At 35.9% G+C, this 26,550-nt stretch overlaps 1 protein-coding gene across 2 annotated transcripts in view; it reads right to left on the bottom strand.

Moving 5' to 3' along the window:
• The window catches only part of HPS1 (Hermansky-Pudlak syndrome 1 protein), a 481,651-nt gene that overhangs the window by 42,786 nt on the left and 412,315 nt on the right, over nt 1-26,550 (bottom strand). For both annotated transcript variants that reach the window (XM_090391100.1, XM_090391101.1), the window contains exon 14: nt 18,758-18,871. In XM_090391100.1, coding sequence (XP_090247226.1) covers nt 18,758-18,871 — 114 coding nt within the window. The remainder of the gene's footprint in view (nt 1-18,757; nt 18,872-26,550) is intronic.

Raw genomic sequence — 26,550 nt, 5'->3', positions numbered from 1 at the left:
TACATAAATTTCATAGACTTTCATCAGGCATTTGATTCAATCCATAGAAGAGAACTATGGAAAACTATGGAAGAATTTGGAATTCCCAACAAAACAATAAGAATAATAAAGAATTTGCATGAGAAATCTGAAAGTGTAGTACGAATGGAGGACACCTTAACCAACTGGTTCCACACAGAGAGCAGAGTAATACAGGGATATGCAATCTGTCACCGGGCCTGTTCTATCTTACACTGGAAGAAGCAACCAGTAAGGCTTTAAACAATGAAGACTCCAGAATCAAAATATATGGGAAAAATGTCATCATCAAATTCCTGCCATGTACCCTCAAGGGGTGTACAGGATATGACAGTACTACATGAAAAATTTACATCATTACTAACTTTCTATCTACAATTTTCCTCCAAATCAGTCTGTTACTTGTCAAGACTCCAACATTATCAGATCTTATATTTCTATCATCTAAGGCACTTTGTACCGTATCAATCCACCTATATCTTGGTCTTCCTCTGGGTCGTTTTCCTGCCAACCTGGCAGAGAACACTTGTTTTGCTAATCTTTCCTCTCCCATTCTATTTAAGTGACCATACCATCTGAGATTAGCTCTGCTAACGCATTCCTAGATGCTGACAATGTCAAGTTCTTTCCTAATATCCTCATTTTTAATATGATATTGCCATTGATGCCATCTGTTCACGCCTCTAATCTTTCTCAGGACTCTCATATCTGCGGTCTCTAGTCTTTGGTCAAGTGTTTTACTTCTGACCCAACTCTCAGATCCATAAGTTAAAATTGGTTTGAACACAGTCTTGTATACAGCTAATTTAGTGTTCCGACTAATTTCTTTCTTATTCCATATGAATTTATTCAATTGACTTCCCATGATACCAGCTTTGCTGATTCTGTTGTCTATTTCTATATTTAGTTTACCATCTTCAGTAAAAATTGTGCCTAAGTAGCTGAAATGTTTTACTTGTTCCACAGGTTCTCCATTCACAACACAGTTGACATTTTCAATGATTCTGCCTATTTTCATTGTCTTTGTCTTTTTATTGCTGACCTTCATACCATATCTATTACAACAGCTATTCAATTTAGTCAGAGAATCTTGCAGACTTGTAGCGGATTTATTTAGAAGTATAACATCATCCGCATAAAGCAAAGAGCTGACATTAACATCTCCAATTTTGATATCAGGTTTAATACCACATTCCTTCATAATGTGATCCATATAGATAATGAATAACAGAGGGGATAATGTACATCCTTGTCTCACACCAGATTTAACATTAAACCATCTTCCTGTACTTCCTTCAATTCTAACTGCTGACTCACAACTCAAATAAAGACTAAGTATTGCTTGATATAATGCCCCATTGACACCATATAACTGCAGCGTATTGAATAGCTTCTCTCTTGGCACCTTGTCATATGCCTTTTCCAAATCGACAAAACTTAAATACAGATCTTTGTTATATTCCCATGCTTTCTCGACTATTTGTCGTAAAGTGAAGATCTGATCCTGACAGCCTCTATTTGGCCTGAATCCAGCTTGTTCTTCACCAAGCTGTTCTTCCACAATTCTTCTCAACCGTTTCTCAAGTATACTTGCATAGATCTTGCCAGGAACACTCAGTAGGGAAATACCTCTGTAATTCTCACATGCAGTTTTATTTCCCTTTTTATATATGGGTACTATGAGAGCTCTACTCCAATCATCAGGAATTCATCCCTCTGTCCAGGCTTTCTGAACTATGCAGTGCAGCCACTGTAAGACTCTTATACCACCATACTTCAGCATTTCTGGTCGAATATCATCAACTCCTGCTGCCTGTCCACATTTCAAGCCTTTGATGGCTTTTTCTACTTCAAGTATGGATATGTATTCCTGAATGCATGCCTGGTCAGTGTTTTTAATCACTGTGCTGTCATCACTGCATGTTTCATTTAGCAGTTTTTCAAAGTAATTACTCCATACTTCAAGGATATCTTTTTCTCCTGTTTTCATTTCACCTTTATCATCTCTAATTCCTTTTACAGCACTCTTTCCTCCATTCCTAAGCTTCTTCAACAACCTCCAGAATATTTTGCCACCTTCTTGATATTTATTTTCTATATTCTTGCCAAAGTCCTCCCATGACTTTTGTTTAGCTAGTTTTACACACTGTTTAGCTTTCTTACATTTGTCTCTGTATTCTGTAAGAGTAAAAGCTGACTTATTTGCCAGGAACTTTTGATATGCTTTCTTCTTTTCCTTCACTGCCTCTTTAACTTCCTGTGTCCACCAGGGAGTTCTGATTTTTTTATTCTTGCACACAACCTCACCACATGCCTCTCTGGCAGAATCAATCAACGTTTCCTTCAGAGTTTGCCACTGAATCTCCAAGGTTTGATTCCTGTTCTCAAACGCTTTCATTTTCTTTTCAATAATATTTCTGTATTTTAGTCTACAGTTCACATCTGAGAGCTGCTCAACTTTTATTCGCTTTAAAACTTTCTTACATTTTATTCTTTTCAATATGAAATTCAATTTTATCCTGCTCAAGACTAAATAGTGATCACTTCCAATTTCAAATCCTCTGTACACTCTGGTGTCCTGCACCAGGGAGAAAACATCACTATCAACAATAACATAGTCAATGAGACTTTTCTTATTCCTAGCCTCTTCTCTCCATGTGAATTTGTGCACATTTTTATGTTTGAACATGGTGTTAGTAATAACCAGTCCATGTCCTGAGCAGAAATCCAACAGATATTTGCCATTATTATTAGCATTGCTCTTTTCTCCATATTTTCCCAAAATATTTTTGTATGTCTCACAATCATTTCCTACTCTACTATTTAGATCCCCAACAAGGACCAACTTTTCCTTTTTCATTGTGTCAGTTGCTTTTTCTAAAGCCTCAAAAAATTCCTCCACTTCTACCTTAGTAGAACCTTCTGTGGGACCATAGGCACAAATAAGTCTCATTGTCCAGTTCCCCATGTAACAAATTTAAAATTTACAGATGACATTGCATTACTTGCAAACACAGAAGAAAATCTGCAGCGAATTTCTGATAAAATAAAGGAATGTATAAAATTTGGATTAAACATAAATATAGACAAAACAAAAATTATGCAAATAGGAAAAAGAAGCACCAATCTGAAAATTGAAATTGATAGTAAGAATCTAGAGCAGGTAGAAAACTTTACCTACCTTGGAGGAATTATTGAGTACAATGGTGAAATTACAAAAGATATAAACAGACGAATCAGTCAAGCATCCCAAACTTTTGGACGACTTAATAAAATATGGAAGTCAAGAGACATCAAACAAGTAACAAAAGTAAGAATCTATAAAACAATGGTCCTCCCAATACTCCTCTATGGAAGTGAAAGCTGGAATCTCAAAAAGGCTGAACAGAAAAAATTATTAGTTACTGAAATGGGTTGGCTAAGAAGATTACTTGGAGTTTCTCTGCTGGATAGACTAAGAAATGAAGACATAAGGAAATGACTAAAACAAGAAATAACAATAATAGACAAAATCCAAGAAAGAAGACTGCGATGGTTTGGCCATGTGACCAGAATGGGAACAGAAAGACTACCATCTAAAGCCCTGAATACAATGATGGAAGGTAAAAGATCCAAAGGACGGCCCAGAATTAGATGGATAGACAAAATAAAAGAGGACCTGAAAATCAAATCACAACAAGCGACACCAAACTGGACAGAATTGTTCGGACTCTCCTGGGACATACAGAAGTGGAAAGAGTTGATTCGACCTCATCATCATCCACATAGATGATGGAAGAGAAAAGTAGAAGAAGAATAAGCATATAGATGGCAGCAGTCAAAACTAAGACAGCCAACTATTAAAACTATGAAGAGAACCAAAAGATAAGTCTGGGTACTGAACATATTACAAAATATATTAGAGCTATTTAACACTATAATACTAAATTTCATCATTAGATAAAGAAGGGATTGTCCAAAATATTAATGACAATTCTTAAGGGGGAGTTTGAAGTGGAACAATTGTGTTTATTCAGTACAGATAGAAATTTCTGAATATGGCATTGTTTAAGTGCCAGGAAAACTTTTTTCCACTCAGCCAAATGAAATATTATTATTATTATTGTTCTGGGCAACTCCAAGGAGTCGACAGACTCATCGAGGGAGGCCCTAACATCATATCAAGAACAACTATTCAACATTGACACAATATCTATCATACCTTGCCTTGAACTCATTCATGGTCGTAGCATTCACAACAGACTCTGGAAGCTTATTCCACTCATTCACCACTCTCCAAGTAAAAAACCTAGCTCTAACACCCTTGTCAACCACGCTCTTGCCCAGCTTCCATGCATGGCCCCTAGTCCTCCCACCACCAGTCATATTTTCAAAAATATCTTCTGGATCAATCTTATAGAAACCCTTCAGTAATTTGAATGTCTCAATCATATCACCCCACCTTCGCCTATCGACCAATTTCTGCAACCCACAAATATTCAACCTATTCTCATAAGGCTCATTCCACAGACCTTCTATCATCTTGGTCACTCGTCTCTGGATCCTCTCCACTTCCTCCCCATCACAAAGAAACCTTGGTGCCCATAACTGGGCACAGTAGTCCAGATGGGGTCTTATCAAGGCTCGATATAGAGGAACAACAACTTGTTTGTCTCTGCATGTTAAAGTATTTTTCAGAAGCCAAGTGATTTGATGAGCTGATTTAGTCACTTTTTTCAATGTGCCCCCTAAACTTCAATTCCCTGTCCACCAACACTCCCAAATCCCTGGCCTCATCAATCTCCTGGAGTGCGGTTCCACCAATGCAATATACTGCTGCTATTCTTTTCACCCCAAAGCGCATAACCTTACACTTTGCCACATTAAATTGACATCCATTTTTCCTAGCCAAGTCCTCCAAACTATCCAAATCATCCTGTAAAATTTTGACATCCTGTGCACTCACAATTGCTCTACCCAACTTTGCATCATCAGCAAACAAGTGAACACTTCCTCTCAAATCCTTTCCTATATCATTGATGAACAAATTGAAAAGCAGTGGTCCAAGAACAGAGCCCTGCAGCACACCACTAGTCACAAGCCATCTTTTAGACTCCACTCCTGAATAAACCACTGTCTGGTATCTCTCCTTCAACCACCTTCCTATCCATCTCACCAACCCTATATCTATCCCCATCTGCTCCAGTTTACTGATTAGTGTTCCATGTGGTATCCTGTCAAAGGCCTTGGCAAGGTCCAGTAGTATCACTGTAAACCCATTACCCCTATCCAGTTCAGCTGTCACTGTGTAATAAAACGTGAGCAAGTTACTGAGGCATGATCTACCCTTCACAAAACCATGTTGTCCCCCATACATTATCCCTTTTTCATCTATCCAATCCTGTATTTGTTGTGACCTATTCTTCTTATTCTATTCTATTAACTTTCTTATACCTTATATCCTAATGGCTGCGCCATTTATGTTGCGTCCCTTTTTACGATTTTTATTCTATCTAGTAATTTCCTCTTATCTATGTTCTTCTATTATCTACGCACGAGATATCACCAAAAATTCTACTAATACTTAAATTATTTCTCCCCTTAGTACCCCTAATATTTGTATTTATACTGCGCCTTTTGGGATATTTAGTTTAAGATATTATATTCAAAAACAAGGAGAAAGAACTCAAATATGTCTGAAAGTGAAACAATGTTGCAGTCGTGACACTTTATCTCGTTTCTTAACATTAATTTCCCATGTGATTAGGTTCGTAATTTTTCAAGTGGTGCATTGGACAGCAATTTCAGACAACTCTTTTATCATTTGAACAAAGGTTTATTAAATTCCTTAACATGGTACAATTTGATTTTTTATGATTACTCAATTTAATGCTAAACTAAATACTTACAAACTAACATTAGCTTATTACAAGTAATTAAGCTATGATCCTATAATGAGTATTACGATCATGCCACCATAACAATTCAACACATAAATTCACTTGACATGGACAAATAAGATTAATTCACACTATTTTACTATTCAAACTTAAGCAGATTAACTAAACCTTTTTCTGCAATAACACACAACTATGACATTTTAACTTTCAAATACATTACAATAGACATGCAAAATTCTCAGGACACTTAAATACTTAATTCACACTATTCACATAACATTAACACTAGCCAGCTTACATTTAATATATTCTGTCAGATTCTAAAGTGCTAGTATAAATTTTCCTTGGTCACTTCAATAGTTCCGTATTAGAATAATGACACTTATCACAGACAAAATTTAGTCAACATTAGATATATTTTACAGTACCTTTCTTTCCTGGGATTTTCATATGGACCTTCACCTTCTTCTGATTGAACTATCTTGATATAACCTCACCGATAATCTGCTTCTCCTTCGTTCTTTTTGGAATTGAACTAGACTTACGCTGGCTTAACTTTTCGTAACTCCGAACACTCTTTGAATCATCTATATACCGGCTGTGCAACTCGCCACGTGGACATCGATTTCTTTACTTCTTTCCCCTTCTTGTAGTTGTCACTGAAGTCGAAGCACAAAGAATATGTTTCCCTTTCTTTGACTTTATGGCATTCTTCGCTTCGTACTTAGGAAATACGGAATTGAAATTCCGCTCACTTTCGTTTCCATGTTATGATGACGGAGATATAACCCCTATTTCGCCATTCAGGAAATCACCGTGAAATCCCTACAAAAGAGCTCGCGAAGGACTCCTTTGGAACAGAATCAAAACCAAAACCAAAAAAGCCTCGTGGGGGGGGGGGGTTTCCAACCCTTTTATACCTGTTCTCCTAACGGCACTTTTTCTAAGTTCTTTTCTCCCCCCCCCCACTTGTTTTTACTTCACTGACCAATTAGGGTGGCGTTTTTCTGCCAAACGTCCTTTGATCAGCAAGCCCATAATGAAGTCTCAATCCGGGAATTGACCCTAAGCGATTTTCTGTTGTTTTTTTTTGTGCTAGCCTCTAACTTAATTACCTTTCAAATTTTTTCTATGAATTTACTTAATAACTTAATCTCTAGCCTCTCACATACCATCTTTTATGACTAATCCTTTTCTGTCTTATTTAGTAAACTCTTCTTATTTAAATCATATCACAATATTAATATATTCTTTCTTTTGTTAGTTAGTTTAACAAAACCTTTATGTTTTATATATTTTATTGGATGCAAGAATCTTACTTTTTCTTTTAATTAATTCAACTATTATCTTTTATGCAAGGGTTTTAATTTATTTTATTTATTCTTCATGTTACACCATGATAGCTGAGAATTCTATATTCTCAAGATATCAGGTGTAACATATTCTTTTCTTTACTAATTTCTCTAAGACCTTGACAATGATTCCTGATATGCTAATCTGTCGGTAATTTACAACAGCAGTCTTGGAACCACCTTTATGCAGTGGAACTATTTTCCCCTCTTTCCACCCCCTCAGGACTAACCGAGACTCAAATAGATATATACAGTTATAATTAAAGAAAAAATTATAGATGAAATAAAATTCTCTGACAGATAAAGCATTGGATAATTCCATTGTAATAGAATCAACATTGTGATTAATAAAAAAATAGTTGCTTTTTCGGTTCAATGATCCAATTAACCACCTTACCGGCCATTATGGATCAAATATGCATCTTGATACGCTTCGTATCCATCATACATTTCAATGTAATATCAATGATATTACAATTTTAATATGCACTTCGTATCCATGATAACCTTTACTTCTATAGACGTCTTGGCTAGTAGCATGGTTACTCAGTAAAGAAAAACATGCACACTTTTATATGCTACATACTTGAGGAGAATGAAAAATTCTTTAATTTTGCAGCAAAATGGATTTAATTGTGCTCTTCTGCAGCACTTCAAAAAAGGTTATTCTGTTTATACATTTGGTTCAACAGTGACTTTCCTAAGACATATATTTTCTTGGAAAGACATTCCATAGAGCATACAAATTGTTTTTACTGAAAAAAAATTTTTTTTTTCTTTTCCTTGATATCCATCATGTCGATGGATACAATAAATACAAAATATTTTTGTATTTGCTGCTTAGAAACAAATGCAAAATATTACTTTCAGGCAATACCAATCAGGTGAGAGAGAGAGAGAGAGGGTGAGAGAGAGAGAGAAAGTAGCTATAAAATTCAACATTAAATATGAGGATATTAATTTGTTTCTATGGTGCCACAGAAAGTTCTATTAAGAAAGAAGTAACTTTTTTGGGCATTAGAGAAGGCAGTTGTCACAATGAAAAATGAAAAGAAACAGCAGAACAAGAAATGATTACCAGACATATAGAAATGTTCTCGGAAAATTTGGAGAAAGGGAAAAGCTAATAATAATGGTAAGCACCTGCTGGATTTCTGTTCAGGACATGGACTAGTTATTACTAACACCATGATCCAACATAAAAATGAACACAAATTCACATGGGCAGAAGATGCAAGAAATAAGTAAGACTCATGGACTATGTTATTGTTGATAGTGATATTTTCCAACTGGTTCAAGACATAGGAGTGTACCGATGATTTGAATCTGGATGATCACCAATTGCAGCATTAAGGATAAAATTTAATTTCATATTGAAAAGAAGAGTGGTTATGAAAGCTTTAAAACAAATCAAAGTTGACAGCTTTCAGAGGTGAACTGTAGACTCAAATACACAATTATTATTCAAGAAAAAGTCAGAGATTAAAAACAAGAAGTAAACCTTGGAGATTAAGTGGAAAAACCCTGAAGACAACACTGAATGTTTCAACCAGAGAGGCATGTGGTAGTTGTAAGTATAAAAAAATCTGTGGTGGACTCGAGAAATTAGAGGCATTGAAGGAAAAGAAGAAAATGCATCAAAAGTTAATGGCAAGTCAGCTTGTACTCTTAGAGAATACATAGAAAAATGTGAAGAAGTGAAGCCCAGTGGAAATCTGAAGAAACAGAAGTCATAAGAAAACCTTGGTAAAAACATAGAAAATAAATATCAGGAAAGTTGAAAAACATTCGAGATTATTGGTGGAAAAAGTACTGTAAAAAAAATCAGAGATGATAATGGTGATATGAAAACTGAGAATAAAGATATTCTACATTCTAGATATCTAGAGTAATTAATTTAAAAACTGCTAAATAAAACAAGCAGTGACATCATGATAGTAGAAAATACTCAACAGAAATGTATTCAAGAAAACAAAACAATACTTGAAGTAGAAAAAGCTATCAAAAACCTGAAATATGAAATGCAAATGGAGTAGATGATGCTCAATTATAGAAGTTCAGAAGTGGCTACATTGCATAATTCAGAAGGCCTGATCAGAGGTCCAATTCTGAACGAGTGGAGTAGAACTTTCATAATACCTATCTATAAAAAGGGAAATAAAACTGAATCTGAGAATTAAAGAGGAATTTCCCTACTGAGTGTTCCCAGTCAGATTTACGCATATATACTTAAGAAATAACTAAGAAAATTTGGAGAAGATAGCTTGGAGAAGAACAGACTGGATCCAGGCCAAATAGAGGTTGTGATCAAGTTTTCACTTTAACACAAATAGTAGAACAGTCATGGAAATATAAAGATTAAGGGAGTGGAAAAATGTCATGAAGGGCTGCATCATATTAAAAAGGATGATACAGTAAAACTTGTCCAAGGCGGAACGTGAATAAGGCGGAAACTTGCTCAATGTGAACAAATTATATAGTCCAGGCCAGAAGAATAGGCATTACAGTGTTATTTATTTTGTATAATGCAGAATCTGCACAACGCGGAAACGGAAAGCAATATTTGAAGAATTTATTAAAAATTACTTGTATAAAGCAGAAAGTGTTTTAAAAATACACCTATATTTATTAGATTTCGTGTCACTTGTGTTGCTTTTACTGTTTCATTTGAGAATTAATGCTGGTCAGTTTCTGGTAAGTCCAAACATTCAGTAACTCGAATTTCAACAAACTGATCAGTTCATTGTTTACAGGTACAGGAAATGTTCTTGGTACAGGAAATAATGATGTTTAAGTGTAGCAAAACGCAATATACAATACACTTAAACAAAAGGATAAAATAATGAACAAGTGGCTGCAAGGAAGCTGTCGAATGAAGAGGAAGGCAAAGGTAACCGGCAATGAGGAAATCAACGAGGTAGTGTTCGAGTGGTTCATGAATGCAAGATCAAAAAACATTCACATATCCAGTCCAATGGTCCTAAGTGAAGCTCTCGCAGTAGCCAAATCTCTTGGGAATGATCTGTTTAATGCAGCTACAGGATGGGTGGATAGTTTTAAGAAAAGGCACAATATTGTGTGGAACGAAGTCTGTGGGGAATCTAAAGATGTGGTGGATGAAAGTGTAGTGAGTGAGTGGAAACCAAAACTGCTAGAATTGATTTCACCATATGAACTTAAAAACATTTACAATGCGGACGAAACAGGATTGTTTTTTTTCGGGCATTAACAACAAAATCACTTGCAGTTAAGGGAGAAAAGTTAACCCGGGGGGGGGAGATAAAACTCTCAGGACATTGGTCGTAATATTTTAAATGAATTGAGTAAGTCCCATTTACAATTCTGTCTTTATGATGTTTGCCCACTGCACTGTATTTGAAACTGCCTGCCAATCAAAAAGATTAGTTTCATGTCAGTGTTGAATACTACTGCTACTCCTTACTTGATCTGATCATCGTTGCCCCAATATAACCTTCTTATAGTTAGTGTTTAGATGCCTCTCACCAATTTTTGTCTTCTTTGTTTTGATAAAGCTAATTATGCCACTGTAGTACTTCTATGATTACTGTGGCAGTGAGACCTGTTTTGAGTTGATACTTCTTATGTCATGGTACCCATCTTGAATTTCTGATTAAGTTTCATTTGTTCCAGGGGCTGACTTTTTAAAGTTTGTCCTGGTTTCCTGATGAAAACAGCATGGCCTTGTGTGAACTGGTGATCCACCACCCCCACTTCAGTATGATATTCTATTCTGTTGTACTATAATTTTCTTTTGGTTTAAGACAATATAGAATGTAGTTCAGTTTGTTAACTCTCAAAATGACAGCTCATTCTCATTAGTTCAATATCCAGTACATGCCTATTAATAGGATGCACCACAAGAAGGTAAGGTTTAGACATTAAGTGAAAGTTCCATTCAATTCCTTAAAAGTACGTGCAGAAGTCTCCTTCCAGTTACCTATCTTTGGCTCTTAACTGACTCTGCAGATGATGATGATGATAATATGTTTCAATAAATCCTGTTTAAATCGTTATAACTAGTTAAATAACTGCTATAACAAATTTTGGTAATTTAATGCAGCCATACTTAATGAGATTTGGGAAGTGAATATAGTGTCTTAGGGCTTGCAATATCCTTTAAAAATATAGTTTGTTAGTTTTTGGGAGGGAGAGGTTTAATGATGTACTACTAAAAGAAATACTTAATCTTATTAACTTTTCCCTTATTAATTCTGGAAGCAGAGTTAGATGCATCTCACATTCTATATTTAGTAGCTATGTAAAGCAATTCAAAGTAGTGGCTGAAATATTTCATACTCCCGAGGTTAACAAAAGTAATGATACTGAATTATATGTGGATGGCTATTATTATTATCATCATCATCAAATTCCTGCCATGTACCCTCAAGGAGTGTACAGGATATAATAGTACTACATGAAAAAAATTACATCATTATTAATTTCCTATCTACAATTTTCCTCCAAATCAGTCTGTTACTTGTCAAGACACCAACATTATCAGATCTTATATTTCTATCATCTAAGGCACTTTGTACCATATCAATCCACCTATATCTTGGTCTTCCTCTTGGTCGTTTTGCTGCCAACCTGGCAGAGAACACTTGTTTTGCTAATCTTTCCTCGCCCATTCTGTTTAAGTGACCATACTAGCTGAGATTAGCTCTACTAACACATTCCTGGATGCTGACAATGTCAAGTTCTTTCCTAATATCCTCGTTTTTAATATGATATTGCCATTGACGTCATCTGTTCACGCCTATAATCTTTCTCAGGACTCTCATATCTGTGGTCTCTAGTCTTTGGTAAAGTGTTTTACTTCTGACCCAGCTCTCAGATCCATAAGTTAAAACTGGTTTGAACACTGTCTTGTATACGACTAATTTCTCTTTTATTCCATATGAATTTATTCAATTGACTTCCCACCATACCAGCTTTGCTGATTCTGTTGTCTATTTCTATACTTATTTTACCATCTTCAGTAAAAATCGTGCCTAAATAGCTGAAATGTTTTACTTGTTCCACAGGTTCTCCATTCACAACACAGTTGACATTTTCAATGATTCTGCCTATTTTCATTGTCTTTGTCTTTTTATTGCTGACCTTCATATCATATCTATTACAACAGTTATTCAATTTAGTCAAGGAATCTTGCAGACTTGTAGCTGATTTATTTAGAAGTATAACATCATCCACATAAAGCAAAGCGCTGACATTAACACCTCCAATTTTGATATCATGTTTAATACCACTTTCCTTCATAATGTGATCCATATAGAAAATGAATAACAGAGTGGATAATGTACATCCTTGTCACACACCAGATTTAACATTAAACCATCTTCCTGTACCTCCTTCAATTCTAACTGCTGACTTACAACTCAAATAAAGACTAAGTATTGCTTGATATAATGCCCCATTGACACCATATAATTGCAGCATATTGAATAGCTTCTCTCTTGGCACCTTGTCAAATGCCTTTTCCAAATCGACAAAACTTATATAGAGATCTTTGTTATATTCCCATGCTTTTTTGAATATTTGTCGTAAAGTGAAGATCTGACCCTGACAGCCTCTATTTGGCCTGAATCCAGCTTGTTCTTCACCAAGCTTTTCTTCCACAATTTTTCTCAACCGTTTCTCAAGTATACTTGCATAGATCTTGCCAGGAACACTCAGTAGGGAAATACCTCTGTAATTCTCACATGCAGTTTTATTTCCCTTTTTATATATGGGTACTATGAGAGCTCTACTCCAATCATCGGGAATTCGTCCCTCTGTCCAGGCTTTCTGAACTATGCAGTGCAGCCACTGTAAGACTCTTATACCACCATACTTCAGCATTTCTGGTTGAATATCATCTACTCCTGCTGCCTTTCCACATTTCAAGCCTTTGATGGCTTTTCCTACTTCAAGTATGGATATGTATTCCTGACTGCATGCCTGGTCAGTGTTTTTTACCACTGTGCTGTCATCACTGCTTGTTTCATTTAGCAGTTTTTCAGAGTAATTACTCCATACTTCAAGGATATCTTTTTCTCCCGTTTTCATGTCACCTTTATCATCTCTAACTCCTTTTACAGCACTCTTTCCTCCATTCCTAAGCTTCTTCAACAACCACCAGAATATTTTGCCACCTTCTTGATATTTATTTTCTATATTCTTGCCAAAGTCTTCCCATGACTTTTGTTTAGCTAGTTTTACACAGTGTTTAGCATTCTTGCATTTGTCTCTATATTCTCTAAGAGCACAAGCTGACTTATTTGACAGGAACTTTTGATATGCTTTCTTCTTTTCCTTCACTGCCTCTTTAACTTCATGTGTCCATCAGGGAGTTCTGATTTTTTTATCCTTACAGACAACCTCACCACATGCCTCTCTGGGAGAATCAATCAATGTTTTCTTCAGAGTTTGCCACTGAATCTCCAAGGTTTGATTCCTGTTCTCAAACCCTTTCATTTTTTCTTCAATAATCTTTGTGTATTTTAGTCTACAGGTCACATCTGAGAGCTGCTCAACTTTTATTCACTTTAAAACTTTCTTACATGTTATTCTTTTCAATATGAAATTCAATTTTATCCTGTTCTAGACTAAATAGTGATCACTTCCAATTTCAAATCCTCTGTACACTCTGGTGTCCTGCACCAGGAAGAAAACATCACTATCAACAATAACATAGTCAATGAGACTTTTCTTATTCCTACCTCTTCTCTCCATGAATGTGTGCACATTTTTATGTTTGAACATGGTGTTAGTAATAACCAGTCCATGTCCTGAGCAGAAATCCAACAGATATTTGCCATTATTATTTGCTTTGCTCTTTTCTCCAAATTTTACCAAAATATTTTTGTATGTCTCACAATCATTTCCTACTCTGCTATTTAGATCACCAACAAGGACCAACTTTTCCTTTTTCATTGTGTCAGTTGCTTTTTCTAAAACCTCAAAAAATTCCTCCACTTCTACCTTAGTAGAACCTTCTGTGAGACCATAGGCACAAATAAGTCTCATTGTCCAGTTTCCCATTCTCATATTTGCCCACATTACTCTACTTGAGACTGACTGCCATTCAAGAAGATTAGCCTCGTATTTTGTGTTGAATACTATGGCTACTCCTTTTCCTTGATTGTCATTGTCTGAATATAACATTTTGTATTTATTACTCAGAAAGATCTCACTAGTTTTGGTCTTTTTTGTTTCAGTCATCCCTATTATGTCGATCTGGTACTTATCTAATTCCTCAGCTAGCTCCATTTCTTTGCCATTCAGGCTTCTTACGTTGAATAGTACCGATCTTTAACTCTGGTGATGTTGAGTTGGGGTTTGTTTTCAGATTTGTTCCAGTAGCTGACTTTTCGCGGTTCGCCCTGGTTCCCTGGCGAAAACAACGGGGGCCTTGTTTAACCGGGCGAAAAGCATGAAATTTTGTCATGTTGTACCATCATTTTTTATTTTGGTTTAACCAATAAGAATAAAATTTGGTCGGCTAAATCCCAAATTGCCAGCCCATCCTCGTTCGTTCAGTATCCAAGTAGATACTCAACAGGGTGCACCATGAGAAGGTGAGGATTGGACATTAGGTCAGAAGCCCTGGTCGGTTCTCCACATTCCTTTAAAGGCTATGTGGAGGTCTCCTCTCAGTTATACAGCTTTGACCCTTAAGCATCCCTATTATTATTATACAGGTATTTCTATGGAGTCAGAAGACTCATTGTAGGAGATCTATTTATTCACACAATACCTATCACATGTTTTCTTAAATTCATTCACTGAAGCATCCACAGCCCCCTCTGGCAACCCATTCTGCCCATTCACCATCCTCTAAGCAAAAAAAACTAAATCCTACCAGCCTTGCTAATCACACTCTTACACAACTTCCACTGGTGAAAAAAAGTTCCTCTAGTCAGTGACTAGAGTCAAACTTCCAATGTTCTTTATTCGTGCAGCCTAGTGCAGTGGACGACTACACCACTTCCACTGAGCTACACAGGCTCTATGTTGAAAGTTAATGAGATGACCTTGTTGAAAGAGATGACCTTGCTAATGCTTCTGCATGGTATCTCCACTTAGGCCTGGCTCCCACTGAAGAGACCTCAATAAAGGTCGAAACTAGTCTGGGTAGTGGCCCTTCCCTTAATGCATAACATTATACATATCCACAAGGAGATGTGTTTTGCATTATGGGAGATACTGAGATAGGAGTTATGTTAGCTTGCTCCACCTTTGCAACGAGTTGCCCGGTGTTGTACCACCTTACCCTAGTCCTGAAGATACTTTCAGGTGCAAACTTTGTTTGCTCACACTTGGATAAGGGATTAAACTAAATTTATTATAGTCTAACCAAGTGAAAAATAAACTTTCAACATCTTTCTCTAAATCCAGAGTAATTTAATAAAAAGGTGGCACACCGTTTGGCAACTCCTATAGGTAGAGATGACCTTGCTAATGCTTCTGCCTGGTATCTCTACTTGGGCCTGGCTCCCACTGAAGAGACCTCAATAAAGGTCGAAACTAGTCTGGATAGTGGCCCTTCCCTTAATGCATAACATTATACATATCCACAAGGAGATGTGTTTTGCATTATGGGAGATACTGAGATAGGATTGATGTTAGCTTGCTCCACCTTTGCAAAGAGTTCCCCGGTGTTGTACCACCTTACCTCAGTCCTGAAGATACTTTCAGGCACAAACTTTGTTTGCTCACACTTGGATAAAGGATTAAACTAAATTTATTACAGACTCTATGTATTTTGTTTTCCTTGTTCACCCATGAAAAGAAATATATTAACATGTCAACAATGAAGCAGACCTTTGAGAGCATGGACATAAATGATACTTTTGAAATTAGAAAATGTTTTTAGTTTAAACTAAAACTGCTAAAACTAAGGAGGAAAAGAAACTTGGATAAATGCTTGGCCAGTTTGAAGGTGGGGGCCATCTGTTATTGGATTAAGAGGGTATTAGGTTTATAAATAATACAGGAAACTGCCCTCCCCCACAGGCAACTCTCCCTCATTTATTAATGAGGAAGAGTTATATCAATTAAAACATTAAAAAAAATCTAACCTTGGCAGATTGTGATATGGTCTTTTTGTTATTACTATATATTCACTATTTACTAATATACCTTTGACAGATCCATGACTTCATTGAGCCGCACTTCCCCATGACACTGCTGAATTATTCAGATTCACCATGTATGCAGGTTATTTCTTCTTCTTCTTATTATTATTATTACATGACACCTCCAGGGAGTCAAGACTCATCAGGGGAGGACACCTACTCTACATCTCTCTATCTCGACCACTCAATCCACCAACGCCATCTACAGCCTGCCACCACCACCACTAGAATTTCCACAGACAGTCACAAACATCCATGTCCACGGCGGGATTTGAACCCACAACCTTTTGGCTGGAGAGTGGATATGCTAACCACTTGGCCAACCAGACTGGTGAGGAAAGGAAAACTATACAAATTACTATATGGGACTGCAATGGGTATCCCCCCCCCAAGTTCGATATGGAAAATTTTGAAAACCAAGCACTCAACACAGCCATACTTAAACCTATTAATACTTTGGCTTTGTTATGTTGATGATCTGTTTGCTATTTGGCCTCATGGTCCAAACACACTGGATACATTCTTAGCACATCTTAACAGCCAATATCCTAAAAATAAACTTCAACATAAAAAAAGAGAGTAAGAATTGTCTCCTCCTTTCTAGATACACTAATGACAAGACTTCCTAATACTTCCTAATGGCTGATTATCCTTTTCCATTTACAAAAAATCCACTCACACAGTCACACCACCCTTCCCAACAGTATGGCATCCTCAAAACACTTACTCATCAAGCCAGGGAAATTTGTTTAAATGAGTTCAAGGACCTTTGCAACACCTTTTTAGCCAATGGCTACAATCCATATAAAATATATTAAATGCTGCATGCACCCCCCCACCTACACACAGGATCACAGAAAACCATTCTCATCCCATATGTAATAGTATCAGAAAAAATAGCCAAAGTTTTCTGCAAATATGGTTTCTATGCCACTTTCAAACCTTTCATTCAGCTAGCTACCTTCATTCATTCATTCATTCATTCATTCTCCTGAAGATCAACTGCATTCTTTTGAACATCCTGGAGTGTATAAAGTTTCCTTTGCCTGCAGTTTAGCTTACAGACTGGTAGATCAATTAACACCCACCTTGATGAACACACAAATTAAATTGCAATCATCTGTGTGGCAAATCAAAATTGGAAGACCATGCTCTTGATACTCCTTCACATAGGATGAGACTATTATTTTGAGACCTGATAGCCTGACTTTTCTAAATTAATTAAATCCAGCCAATGGAGAGCACCATGTAAGGACATTAGTACTATTAACAGTTAAAACTTGAATTGTTTTCTACAATTATTTAGTTCAGTGCTGTGTGCCTATGCTCTGTGATGCTGGCATCCTCAAAACACTTAAATATTTTGTAAGTGTTTATTTTCTACCCAGCAAAACAATATTCTGCTGGGTAGAAAACCAGCAAAATATTATTAAGTTCATTACATGTATTTTTTCCTCTCTTGGTGTTGTTCTACTGTGAAGTATCATTAGTAATGAATAATTAACAACATTAAGCTTTTCCATATGTAGGATAGGTTGTTTTTGTTATGCAATTATGGTCAAAACAATTTAAACTACGAGACCAGGGCATTCTGTTTGTTAATTGCTTGGTTTTCTGAAGGAATCAATTTCTGCTATCACCATATGAGACTAGCTAATTAATTTTGAATTGTAAACCACCCATTTTTCTTTTCTTTTTTTTTTAAAAAAAACAACAACTGAGTTCTCAAATCAGCCAGAAAAACACAATCAATTAACACCTACCAACCTGGTTTGCTGAGGGGGATAGCATACCTGCTCTTCACCTATTAGGTTGTGGGTTTGAATCCCACTTTGGGTGGATACTTGTAAAAATTTGATCTGAATGAGCTTATTTAGCTTCCTTCTGTTTATAAGTATTAATTTTTTTTATTTTTATATATATATAAAAGTTCATGTCCTAGAAGTGATTCAAACCCAAGAGCATCCATCACTGATACTGGCCAAGCTATGAAGGATCATGAGTCTCATAGTCTGATGGGTGGCTGGAGTGGATATGCTATCCACTCAGCCAAACAGGCTGGAAAATTAATGTTTTTTGTGGAAAAACTGTGCTATTTCTTAAATACTGGCCAGCAACCAGAGAAACTAAAAGTTTATAGTCATTTGTGTACAGCTTATTAGATCCTTAAGCTGTATTCAAGGCTGAGAAATGCTATCTTTAATTTTAAATTGAAACTATTAACTATAATCTGTACATTCTAGCCAAAATCATCATAAAAATACTGATATACTTTCTCCTCTGAGAACAAATATTGCAAACAGTATAACTAGAAACATCAAATACACTTCATACCCTGCCATAAAAAACAAACAAAAAGAGTACTTACATTAGGACCTTCAAACCACAGAAGATATAAAAAGTTGTAATTATCTTGTCTCCAGCTCAAAGTAAAATGACGAGATTCTAAGTACTGATAACTGAATTCAACCATTTTCCATACCTACATTAAACAAATTAAAGATATCTTCAAATATGCAGGAAATTTAATAATATTTAACATGGGGGTTTAAAATTTCACTTATGTTAAATCCTGCAGATGTTACATTTGACAGTTAACTCCATAGGATACAATACTGTATCCTATAGATTTAGTTCCTACATAAAAATTAAACCATTCTAGCAAGTAATTAACTCTATGATTTTAAGTAGCATAGGACATTATAATAGATAAAAAACTGAGGTGAGGCTAAATTTATCTCAGAATAAAAAAAAAATCTACCCTTGACAGATTGTGACATGGTCTATTTACTAATATACCTTTGACAGAGACCCATGACCTCATTGAGCCACACTTCTCCATGACATTGCTGAATTATTCAGATTCACAATGTATGCAGGTTATTTCTTATGGAAAGGAAAACTACACAAACTGCTGCATGGAACTGCAATGTGTCTCCCCCCCCCCAAGTTCAATACAGGACATTTTGAAAACCAAGCACTCAACCAGGTCACAAAGTTATATTGATTTGATGAAAATATGATCCAGACAACTAAGAGCATAAGGCTAGTATATTATGTCTCTTGTGTTCTGTACTTGGGTTACTATAAGGGAAACTTTCAGAATAGAACAGATAGTTATCCCTCATCACTAAAAAAACACGCGTACTAACCACAGTGATAACTTTTAATACGTAAATATTTCATCCCAAGTATCTTGGGACATCATCAGTACAGTAATTCAAACAACACTAGGAATAACATATAGTTAGGGTGCATGATTACAATGGAATCGCAATATGCGTGCAGTAATGTGTTATAGAAGTAAATTAAAAATATAACTGAACAACAAAAAAAAAAGTAACATATATAAAGATTATTTTACACAATTTTGTATGACAATTTCCCATACTTTAGGAATAGTAAGAACGTCTGCACTAAATATTGTTTGAATTACCGTACTGATGTTGTCCCAAGATACTTGGGATGAAATATTTACGTATTAAAAGTTATCACTGTGGTTAGTACATGTCTTTTTTTAGTGATGAATTCACCACAGGTATCATTATATAAAAAAGTTATCCCTCAGTTTCATTATAAACTGTTTCTTGTATCTCAGATGGAATTCTATTCCAGGTTTCCCTAACCAAAGGAACATGTAAGGCTAAAATGTGGATTAAAATAATTTTTTGTCATGTAGGACTTATCTGCTGTCTACAAAAAAGGTCAAAAAGCATATCAATGAATTGTTTAAAATTACCATAACAGTAATGCAGAATTTTGGCATCTGTTTCTCAATATAGTTACTTTTGTATGCACTGAACATATTTAGTGCAGCAGGTGGCTGAACAGTTCTGCAAGGTGGAAACTTAATGGTATCAGGCAACCAAAAATGTTTGTGTTGTTTTTCATAATAAAAATTAAACAATCGCAGAAATTTTAATAAAATGTTTTATTCATTAAAAGAAGCATGTTCACAATCTACAACTCTTTCCCAATGAGATACAAGTTTGTAAATTCTGCTTTTATAAAACGTTTAGTCTTTACAAGTAATAAACCTAGCAACCTCTGCTTCAGTCTAGCAGTAAAGAAAGTGATAATTGCCTGGAGAAATGTCAGGAGAATATGAAGGATGAGGGAGTATCTCACATCCTCAAACACAAATCTTCTCGTAGGTAAGTTTTGCACTATGAGGTTTTCCATTGTCCTGTAAGAACAGCACTTTTTTCTGATTAACTAGTCCTGGCAGTTTTTGAAGGTAACACATCCTGCACACACTCACGTTGCATCGTAGATCTCATCCTTTATTGTTTGGCCTGCAGCAAGAAACTCATGGGCAATACCGGCTCCAGTCCACCGCACACAAAACATACTCTTCTGGGGATGAAGCAGTGCAATTGAAGTGTGTGGTACTGGATTATTTGGTGACAACCAATGATAAGTTTGCTTCCTGTTAGAGTACAAGATCCATTTTCCATCATAAGTGAGCAAGTAATCCAAAAACGTCTTGCTTTTATGACAAGAAAGAAATGAAGAACAAATTGATAGCCTTTGAAGTTTATTGTCATCTGATAATGCATGTGAGAACCATTTCCTTAGCTTCCATGAGTTTTCTCAGTTGATAGTAAACTAATTGTTTCACCACTCGCGTAAAACATTTATGAAAGTTTCTGACATGTTATTCTTGAATTATTTTCAACAGTGGCAGGTAATTCTTCATTATCAATAATGGAGGGTCTTCCTGAACATGGTGCATCTTCAAGTGATTCATCACCAGAAACATTTTTTTTAAAAAACCATTTCTGCACAATATATTCTGCTACCGCATCATTTCCAAATGACACACATATCTTATGGGATGTTTTTGAAGCCTTCGAACCAAGTTTAAAATCGTAAAACAAGCAAGCCTGAATTACACCAGGTTCAACTGACATTTTACAAGGGTTCAAAGTCACAGAAAATAGTACACACCAGGTTAGAGCACACTGACTGACTGATGCGTATCTGTGCTTTATGATGCACATGAAAATTGTACTCTGCAAACCACTACAAAATAAAACAAGTCATTGCAGCAATTCTACCTACATGACCTTTTTTTGGTTACCTGATACACGAAACTGAACCTGATGGTAATTCATTACCATCAGGTTCAATAGGAGACTTCCTGATCAACTAGTGCATAATATTGCACCCACATGCCAGGCCCAGAGACCTCTACAAGGGAATATTTTCAAAAGTATATCTTCTTCCTACTTCCTAATTAATTCTTTGTGTTAACCATGAGAAGAGAAACAAGTGTTATTTAAAAAATATCTTTCACAAAATGACAAACACCTAAACAGAAAAATTATTTAAAAAAAGATGAGTTCTACAACCCCATTTGCTAAATAAGAAAAATGATGTACATCATTTTTCTTATTTAGCAAATGGGGTTGTACATCTAAATTTTGATAAAACATCAGTCTGACCTGTTACTTATTGTTACTTAATCTTTATGTTCTGCAATCCAGCCACCCAAACAGTGAAGTCACTTGCCTTTCAATTGGCTTTCCCTTTTTTTAATTCCAGTGACTAATCAAGAAAAGATATTGAGGTACAGGTTGTAACCATCTAAAAGCAATAATACAAGACAATCCGTATTACTTTCCAAACATACTTGATCTTTTCTTAGTCAGTTCTCATTCTAAGTATATTGTAGTAATCACCTCTCCTTTCAGTAACTATGATCTCATGCAAGTTGACTCTCCTAGAGAACACAGTATCTGCAAGTTCTTCACAAACTCCTATCCTTTGTATTGTGAATGTCCACCAGGACTTGTACTCTTCTATTTCATGGCTACACTGCTGTTTCCACTCTACTTCTACTCTTCCTTTCCACTACTTTCACAACCAAACACTTGCTCTAATCAAGTTACAGAAACTCTTCGTGCTAGAATGAAAGCCTTCATTTTCCTACTCACTCTGTTTTTGCAACCCAACATAGTCTTGGTTTTTCAACAAGTGTCAATCCAGCAAAAAATAGCACATCAGAAATCACCTTTGTTCTGCCAACCAGACATTGGCCTCGGTAGCATAACAGACAGTATAACTGCTCTTTAATCAATAGGTTCTTAGTTTGAATCCAGTTTTGATATGGATGTTTGTGAATGTCATAGGTAGTAGATACTTTTCATTGCCAGGTGTGTAAACACATTCTGCTTACTGAAGGCCTGAAGTAACCTGATATATATATATTCTTCCAGAATGGGATTCACATGAAAAGTGGTTGGAGATAGAAACTTAAAGTTCTTTCTCAGCCTACAATGAAGCATATGGTATTTATAAAACATCCCAAAACAGAATCTAACTTTGCTAGGACCAAATAAAGAAAACTAGCACCTTGTACAAACTGGAATTGTGCTTTTGATCTCTAATGAAGGTGAATGGAGGCAATTTTTGTCAATCTGTGCATCTAATCTAGCTGGTACCACAACACCACCTAAGGAAAATGCTGACCTAATGACTTCCTGGCATCACTTCTCTCTGCTAATCTCCTGTACAGACAACCAAGACAAATCACTCCTGCCATACCAAAATATAGTGCACTAAATGTCAACACTAATCATGTACCATCTTTATACTGTTCTCATCTCGCATTTATACCACAGCATGGAAGCAAGTCTATATTGAGAACATCCTAAAAAAGGAAGATGTCTGCTATCAAACTATTAATCCACTGTCCTCACCATTAGTCCTCTTAAAAAAGAATGATCATTAGCAGTCAACTTCACCATCTGAAGGCCTGCTAGTTAAGCAAATATCATGAGTGTATTTCTCAATTCTAGATTCACAGCAGATTCCCTATCTCACATTACCCTCCTTTAAACATATGCCATGGAAAGATTTGGAGAAACTTGTGCTTTTTGCTTTTTAGAAATTTATCATTTCTAAAGTCCATAAATGTATCTGACAAAGGCCCTGACACCATATTTCTTCATTGCATGAGTGGCCTGGGAGACTGATCTGTTTTGTTCCATTCTCTTGCTGATGCATAAATGACTTTCTCTCATCACCAACATCAAAATCATACTATAGGTTTGCTGACGATAGTTCTCCTGCTCATTTGTCAAACCATTCATTGTTCAAACATCCCAGGCTTGAACTACAACAAATGGCTTAAACACTGAAATTAGGCAAAACAGGAAAGTGAGATGAGATACATTACTGTCTATGAACACACAGAAGGTTCTAAGCCAATATGGGAGTAGCCAAGTAGGAAATGAATAATCAATTCTTACCACAGAAAACTTGTAGAAGAGTTTGTTATAGTGGATGGTTTGCTATAGTAGATTTCTTTTGAGTCCATAGCTCAGTAGCTTTTTCAATGATGAACTTTGGTCAACAAGACAGACCTGGGTTTGAATCCCTCCTCAATTTCAAGAACAAACTATTATCAGGGCTTTTCAGTTAAGGCAGGAAAGCCTATCTCATATGAAGGAAGAAAGGTGTTTTTCTCTTGCAAGCTGCCTTTTTTCACCAGCAACTACATAAAGTGGCCAGGAGAACACATGCAATTTATTCCTGAAGCTAGAGATGAAGACACAGGTAGTATATGCAGATGTTTACTATTATAACTGTTTTTCTTCAGCTTTTGTGGTGCTGGTATTATTTATTTTGCACAGCTGAGCAGAAAAGATTATGTTTAAAGCACCGTGGCTTTAGAAGAAAAGGAAAGTGGCCCAATTTTTCAGTCTTGTAAGGTTATAATGTTGTTTTTGTTTTTAAATCTTAAACTAGAATTTGTATAGAAAAATAGCACAATTTTTCAGACAGACCTGGGTTTGAATCCTTTCTCAAATTTGAAGAACAAACTGTTATCAGGGCTTTTGAGTTAAGGCAGGAAAGCCTATCTCATAAAGAAGAAAGGTGTTTTTCTCTTGGAAGCTTATATTTTTTAACCAGCCACTACATAAAGTGGCCAGGAGAACACATCAGTAGTCCTGGTTGGCCGAGTAGTCAGTGTATCCGCTCTCCAGCCTAAAGGTTGCAGGTTCGAATCCCACCATGGGCATGGATGTTTGCCATTGTCTGTGAAAATACTAATGGTGGTGGCCGGCAGTAGATGCCATTGGTGTAGATTATGTAGCCCGTGGAGTGGTGGAGATTAAGAGCTGTAGAGTAGGTGCCCTCCCTCGATGAGTCCTTGGACTCCCTGGAGGTGTTACATAATAATAATAATCACAAATCTCTACCTGTCCAGTTCTACCTCTCTCTCTCTATCTCCATGTTGATGTTTCTGATGACACTACTGGATGAGTAGAGAAGGAAATTCCAACTATAATGAGAGGTTCTTTCTTAGGGGTTAGTCCACTAAGAACCAATGTATCTGAGAACCATATTCCAAAAACTTTTGTCTTGTCAGCTAATTCAATGATTTTCCTGAATTTTTTCAAGACATGTATAATGAATCATTATCCCCCCCCCCCCGAAAGTGCCCACTACATAACTCGTATATACTAATACTTTATTTTTCTTCATAGCTGAGGGAACTGTTATCCCTTGCACAGCATATAAATTATTTTAAGTAATTTAAGAACGTTTCAGAACCAATGCAAAATAAAAGAGACAACCTTGCTTGACTCCTTTTTGAATCTGACCAGGTTTGATAAGAACCCATTGACTAGGAGACAGATAGTTGTATTATCATATGCTCCTTGAATGATGGAAAGCTGCACATTGGTTGCTTTTTCATATGAACTAGACAGAGTAGATCATATAATAGAAGCAGATTAATTTCTACTGCACGGCCTAGAACTCCATACACCTGTGTGCTTTCGATTATGATTTCATTCCTACTTTTGGAGCTTGTTGTTGATAATGCAAAAAAAAACCATTTTGTAGTTAGTAGCAGATAGAGAAATAGGCCTCCAGCTACTGATTAAGGTATAATCCTTGTGAAGTTTTGGAATGAGGATGGTATCGCTTGCAAACAAAATTCACTTGGGACATAACCTATAGGGAGAAAAAGAATTAAAGAGTATAAGTATAATGGGAATCATGGTAAACTTCTATCCCCGGACCAGTGATTCTCAACCACTGTGCCGCCACTGCGAATACCCATACATAAGCGGCATCACAAAAGTGGTTCAATCAGTTCTACCTTCCTAGCAGGGACTGGCTGAACCAATGCGCATGGCTATTATAGTTCTGGCTACTGGCTAACAAAGCTACATATTAGTTTAGTCTACTAGTCGCCTGCTTGATGTGTGCATATGGTTAGTTACAACTTGTATATTCGTTTTTGTACGTGCAATACCACAATATTGTGTAGTCAAACTTAATTAAAATGGATTCAAAGGCAATATACAATATGTCGTTTTTAACAATTTTTTGACAAAATTATTATTTTCAATGAACCTCCTAAAATGGATAAATGGATAAAAAAAAAAAGAAAGCTTAATGACGATAATGATGATGCTAGCGATCATGCTAACGAGCCCAGTACAAGTAAAGATGTTTCTTCCGCCAAAAAATGTAATGTTCATTGTAAGTATAATGATGACTTCTTAAAATTTGTATTTACATTTACAATAGAAAATGATAAAACTGTTCCCGAGTGTGTGGTATGTGGTTGTAAATTATCAAACAGTGCTATGGTTCCGAGCAAGCTCCAACACCACCTGCTCACTAATCATCCTTCGCTAGCATCAAAAGACAAAGCCTACTTTCAAAATTCATTATCTGCAAGATCCAAACAATTAAAAATTTTTAAAAAGCAAATTAGTGTGTCTGAAAAAGCTCAGATAGCTTCTTATGAAGTGGTTGAATTAATTGCTCTCAAATTAAAATCTCATAATTTGGTTGAAGAAATTATATTATCTGCTTGTCGTAAAATTGTAAAAAGAATGATCGGTGAATCAGCAGAAATTGATGTTTGTAAAATACCACTTTCAAATGATGCAATTCATCGCAGAATTATAGACTTGTCCCAAAATATTGAAGAAAATACTGCTAAAACTCTTGCAAATTCAAATTTTGCTTTACAAATCGATGAAACAACTGATATTATGGAAAAGCACACTTAATTGCATTCGTTCGATTCATTCATGAAAATGATATAATTAATCAATTTTTATGTTGTCGTGAATTATCTGATTTCACAACATATTCCTGATACGTATGATGATGATGACCGATATAAAA

This window comes from Typopeltis vanoorti, chromosome 4, assembly GCF_054136105.1.
Source record: "Typopeltis vanoorti isolate ZY-2024b chromosome 4, IOZ_Tvanoo_1.0, whole genome shotgun sequence".
Lineage (NCBI taxonomy): Eukaryota > Metazoa > Arthropoda > Arachnida > Uropygi > Thelyphonidae > Typopeltis > Typopeltis vanoorti.
The sequence above is the reverse complement of the archived record's forward strand: the minus strand, read 5'-3'. Positions and strand labels throughout refer to the sequence as shown.